This window comes from Pinus tabuliformis, chromosome J (genome assembly GCF_031772625.1).
Source record: "Pinus tabuliformis cultivar Carrire ecotype Pingquan chromosome J, CPIR1, whole genome shotgun sequence".
Classification (NCBI taxonomy): Eukaryota; Viridiplantae; Streptophyta; class Pinopsida; order Pinales; family Pinaceae; genus Pinus; species Pinus tabuliformis.
Genome location: NC_142295.1, coordinates 603079295 through 603085294, shown reverse-complemented (window position 1 = coordinate 603085294; position 6000 = coordinate 603079295). Strand labels below are relative to the sequence as shown.

Below are 6000 nucleotides of genomic sequence, written 5' to 3'. Positions count from 1 at the left end.
TTTTTTTTTTTTTTTTTTAAAGATGTACTACACGACCACAGTTCATATTACATTCATTTAAAAAATTACATTGCGTATAAGTCCCAAAGATAAATTAGGTTCGACAAAGACTAAATTTAGTGTTAAAAAGCCCTAAATGTAAATTTAGTGTTAAAATTATTAAAATTGAAATTGGGTTGCCTTACTACAAAGAAATCCCCGCAATTTAAAAAGGTCAGACAAGTGAGCAGGATCTTAAACCCTCGCAATTTAAAAAAGTAAGGCAAGTGAGCAGGATCTTAAACCCTCGTACAACCATATTCTCGAATTCGTTCCCTGACCCTCGTTGGAGGCTGCGAGAAGTCTTATGCAAATCAGAAGCGAGTTTAAACGGGAAATCTGTTCATCGAGGAAGTAAGTGGGTCGAGCATTTTTTCGCTCTTATTGTTGCTGTGACAACCAGAACATACAAGCGGGCGAGGGAAGAGACGAGGGCAGAATGGTTACCGCCGGAGGGACCAATCTTGTGCGTAGTCGGCCAGCATTCTCCAACGATGGAAAAAAGCTTCTTGTTTGTACTGGCAACTTTGTTTCAGTCTATAGCGTGGCCACCGGTATGCTGGTAAGCTTATTTATGTTCTTATTTCATTCCCATCCCATCTGCTCTCTTTTAATGACGATTACCATTTATAATGTTATTTTTTAACAAAAAAGGACCTTTGAGTGCCTTTCGTTAAATTTTCGTTTATATTATCCCCATGCTCATAAGCAGGACTGAGTTCTTTCCTGTTACTTTGCTTTTACTCCCATGGGATTTAAACTTTAGACTATCAGTGGTCTGTTGCAGCAGCACCCTTTGACTCTCGGAAGTACAAGTTTGATTCTCAGAGTTCCCTGAGACGAGGCCCAGCGGGTCCCTGTTCAGTGTTTGTGTCTGCTTGGGATGCAGGGATGGATTATAGCACAGTTATTTTCTGGCCATAGAAAGTAAAAGAAATAAGTCATGACATCTCGTGATTAAAGGATAAATAAACTGTCTATTCACTGTAGACCAAAAGAGATGAGATTGTAGCAAAATTTGCATTTGTTTCTTGTCGGGGTCTGCTTATAGTTTCTGCCAACATTTATATGCAGGTAGCGGAGTTGGTAGGCCACAGAGGGCTAGTCACAACAGTCATTGCTGTACCTGTCAGTGGCCCCGTAATTAAAATTATTTGCCAATGCTGGACAGCATCTTTGGATGCGACATTACGCCTTTGGGACTTTAATTCTGCCACGTTACTCCAAACTGTGCAGGTTGCCCGGCCTGTTGTTTCTTTGGTAAGCAAAGAGCTTGATTTTGATTGAATGCATTTGCTTTAAAGGTATTGAACTTTAGTTGATTGTGTGTTTGGAACTGTATGATCCTTAGTTTCACTTTGCTGATAACAAGAACATGTAGAGAGAGGTTGTTCACAGAGTAGTTCTATTCTTGAATCTTAATTGTTTACAATCAATCCAATTACACCGAATTTTTTGTTGGAGTAGCAAACACTAAGCTTCGACTTGGTATTGAATACATGTTTTATATTATGTTAGCATTAAAGTAGTAGACATTGTTGTTAGTGAAGGAGTATAAATATTGGTGAAGGCACTCAGTGAGTCAGTGTCGAATAGGGGATCAAGTTTTACATTAGCATCTCTCATTTGAAAGGGGGATGAAGCTGTCAAATTTTGAGTTTGAGGTTTGCAGCTCTTGCTGCAACAAATATTAGGGCTCTTGGAGACAAACCGCTTTTTAAAGTTCAGTTGTGATTTGGAGGAGCAAACATTGAACTCCAACTAAGTATATCTTTTATATCATGTGAGCATTTAGTAAACATTAATAGTGATTTGTGACCGTTCTAACACTTATATGTTAAGGTTAGTGGTCAGGTGGTTAAAAGCTAAAACACATAGCCAACTTAGGGTGCTATATGGTAATGTAATGAGAGATGATTAACCTGAGTCGTAAATGTTATGCGAGTAGCCTTGTTCAAGTTGGTGTCAATAAGTTTTATTATTCTTTCCATGTGTTATATGTGTATTTTATTTTGTTATGCACCTGTATAAAATCCCACTTTTTAAGCTTTCCTTAAATAATTACCAACCAGCTCTGCATACATGTTAATCTATATGTACATGTTGGCTGCTAAATTCATCAACAGCCTTCTGGCCTTAGAAAATCTCTCTCTCTCTCACACGCAGACATACAGATTAATGGGTGCATATCACATTTGTCATGATCAAAATCAACTCAAACACGGAAAATGAACAGCTATAAGAATAAAAAGTCAATCACTGGAAACTGGATTGAACAGAATTTAAACTTATATTCATGAAACAGTGACCATTATTTATCAGACATGCATCCAGTGCTATTCTATACCATCAACAACATCCCAATCAATAACACACGGCTTATAGAGGGAAAAACCACTCTCTAATATGAGAAATACTTATATCAGTCTTGACAATTCATTACAGTCATCTGCTCATCGCATCTTTCTGATAGCATAATCTGAAAATAACTTATCCACTGCTCTACCATACTTTCCACCCAATTCACAAATTTCTCAAAAGAACTTATTCACTACTCTACCATACTTTCCATCCAATTCACAAATTGGTTTTCAATGTAGATCCTAACAATTACAAGATGATTATGGTGGGTCATACATTTTTTGAAGCTGTACGCTACTGCCCTCCATCTGAGGCTTTCCGCGGAGAGCTTGATTGGAGACACTCTAGAACTAGAGTATATGCTAGTTTTTGACCTGCCTATCAAACTATCAATCACATCCTCCTGCCCTGGGGCCCGAACCATCATTGAGGAGGTGTAACAGTACTGTCTGAAAGTCTATTGCCGCTTCATAGACTTTTGAAAAGCCTTTGACTTGGTTCCATGAGCGACTCTATTATAGAGGCTTATAAATATTGGCATTTTCTGAGACTCTCCTGGCAGTCATCACGTGCCTATATGAGTCTATCTTGGTTCATCTCTACACAACACCCAGAGTGTCAAATTTCATCAAGAGCATTATTGGGCTCAAGCAAGGTGCTTGCTATATCCTTGTTTGAAATTTACATCGATCAGTTGGAATCATTCCTTCATGAGCATATCTAGGATAGTGATGGGTACCTCCTGTCGAGAAATCTAAAGGGCAATGATTAGAGTGATTTCTCTTTATTTGATAACTGCTTGTGATGTCTCTTTACTTTTCTTACTTATTAGCTTCACTTATTATTATTATTATTTTTATGTTTGTGTATCATCAAATAGCTACCCAAAACAAGAATAACAAGAACACAAAATATAGGCTGCAAGCTAGGACCAAAACGTCTCCACTCGAGAGGAAAACTCGCAAATCTCTTCTCTTCCTTATAGATTCTTTAATTGACGAATTCCAAGACCTTTAGACCAAGACCAATACCCTCCAAGACCAAGTCCAACCTTTCCGGATGATGTGCTTTCCTTGTCCAAGTCAAACCCAGTCAAATCTCTTCCAGTAACACAACTTCAACCTCTAGCTGTAGAATTTCAACCTCTACTGCAAACTGAAATTTTCGGCCCTCCCGTTGTTGCTGCTGCCACACGTGTGAGCTTCTTTTAGCCTCCCAAGACTTCCTTAGACCTTCGCTTGGCTTTCTCTGACTTCTGGAGCTTGAGGATGGCTTCTTGTGACCTTCGCTTGACCTTCTTGCCTTCTCTTCTTCAAGATCGAACTTGTAGAGGAAAACCCTAGATATGTTGTAGAAACCCTAGCCTTCCTTCGCACGTGTGAGAGAGAAATAGCCCAAAACCAAGTCTTCTTCATCCTCTTCCTTCTTCGTTGCCTTCTTCCTCTTCTTCCTTTGCTTGAATGAGTGAGAGATGAATGTGCTCCAAGGAGGTCGAGTTTCCTCCTTTATATAGGCTTCTCAAAGGTGGACATGGCTCCTCAAATTAGGTCGACTTGCCAGCTGTCAGGCTGACTTGATCTTGGAGGGTATTTTGACACTTTTAAGGACAAAAATATTTTTCTTTACAAGTTACAATGTGCCCGAAGGGGTCTTCAACTTATGACAATGACTCTTTTGACTTCTTGACCTAGGACAAACCCTAGAAACACTCAATGGGTGCTTGACCTATAAAATAGAAGACCTTGAGCATGAAAGCCATGCTCCAATAATAATAATAATAATTTTCTTTCATTTGACAATTTACAAGAATCAAAAGTACATTTCATATTTATGATGATTGAACCTAGTTACACATTTTTCAACACATCCTCCACCATGTATTGAATTTTATTGTTCTTTTCGTTGATGATTTGATCCTCGAGCAACATCGCTATCTGAAAGTCTATTGCTGCTTCATAGACTTTTGGAAAACCTTTGACTTGGTTCCATGAGCAACTCTATTATAGAGGCTTAGAGCTCTTGGAAGCCATAGTGTGCCTATATGAGTCTATCTTGGTTCATCTCCACACAACACATGGAGTGTCAAATTTCATCAAGAGCATTATTGGGTTGAAGGCAGGGGTGCTTGCTATTTCCCCACTTGTTTGAGATTTACTCGATAAATTGGAATCATTTCTTCATGAGCATATCTGGGATAGTGATGGGTGTCTCCTCCACCATGTATTGATTTTTATTCTTCTTTTTGTTGATGATGTGATCCTCCTGGCCTCTTCTTTAGAGGGTTTGTAGAGATATGTGTTGGCCCTCTTCCATGGGCTTTTACATTTGACAATTAACTTAGGTGAAATCAAGCTTATGACCTTCAATGGGTCAAAAAATGGCTTCTTTGATCACCACTTCTTCTTTAGAGAGGAGGAGATTGAGATCATCAGTCCCTACACATAATTGGGGTTTCAGTGCTCTAGACCCATTTTAGTTTGAGACATGCTCTTTAGTGTTGAGTCAATCGAGGCTATGGATCCTTATGTTGAGAATTGTAGCTCGAGTAGGAATTTATTGCACAGGTTTAGTATGAAAGTATACGAAGTGGTTTGAGATATTTTATTAGTGACCACTTAGGAGATGTGGGGAAATAATTCTATATTGCAATTTCACTTTAAAAATAAAATAAAAAGTGTAAGTCTAATGTTTTGAACTCAACTAATTTTAAGATATCTAAGTGGAATGTTCTAGAAGTTCTAGAACATTAGTGACTTAGATTAGGATTTAATTTTAGCCATACATCTTACGATTGAGATAGGTGGCAGCTAGGATTGAGGGGATTAGTTACCTTCTCCCAAAGCTTAGGAGCGATCAAGATAGGAGAGGTTAGTCACACACATAAGAAGACAATAAGAGAGTTGGAAGAGGGGAGGGTGCATTCAAGGAGAACAAGAGTAGATTGCTAAAGTGACCAACAAGTGGAACCAACCATATATGCCATACCACTGCTGTAGCAGTCCTTTGTTCATGCACAGGTCAGACACCTCAATTATGGCCATGCACTGCTGTCTGAGTCTGAGTGGTTTCAATGACTGTACAACTGTGTAATGTCCCAAACTAGATTTTGCAAAAATATTCACAATTACCATCTAGGTATCTTTAACTAGCACTTTGGAAAAATGACATTGTCAATGATCTTCTACTAATTATTAATGTAAGGACATTTCGTCAAACACATCACATACAATTTAACATGAAACCCTCGTTTGATAGTAAGCACACACAATAAACTCAACCTTATTATGTTAAATATGAACCTGAATATACATGAGAACTTGTTTAGACCTATGTGGAAAAAATCCTGATAAAATCCCAATAACATCTGAAAATCGCGATTTTTTCAACTCGTCGATGTTTTTTTTTTAGACAAGATTCGGTTGCTATATTATAGACTGAAAAAAAGAGTCAGTTCTCCATGCATACAGTACTTCCTGGACATCATGGATCAAAGGAATTACAAAAAGGGTCCCTTCCTTGATCCTTGTTCTAGTCTTTTTCCCTCTAAAGCTTCCTACACTACTATAAATCCTTACATATTGCAAACACCAAAATTTACAG

The 6000-nt window shown here is 38.2% G+C and overlaps 1 protein-coding gene across 1 annotated transcript in view; it reads left to right on the top strand.

Annotated features, from left to right (window-relative positions):
- The first annotated feature begins 203 nt into the window (after nt 1–203).
- The window catches only part of LOC149228412 (uncharacterized), a 266450-nt gene continuing 260653 nt past the window's right edge, over nt 204–6000 (top strand). Inside the window, exons 1-2 of the mRNA XM_089378193.1 lie at nt 204–601; nt 1114–1299. Coding sequence (XP_089234319.1) covers nt 479–601; nt 1114–1299 — 309 coding nt within the window. The 5' untranslated portion in view covers nt 204–478. The remainder of the gene's footprint in view (nt 602–1113; nt 1300–6000) is intronic.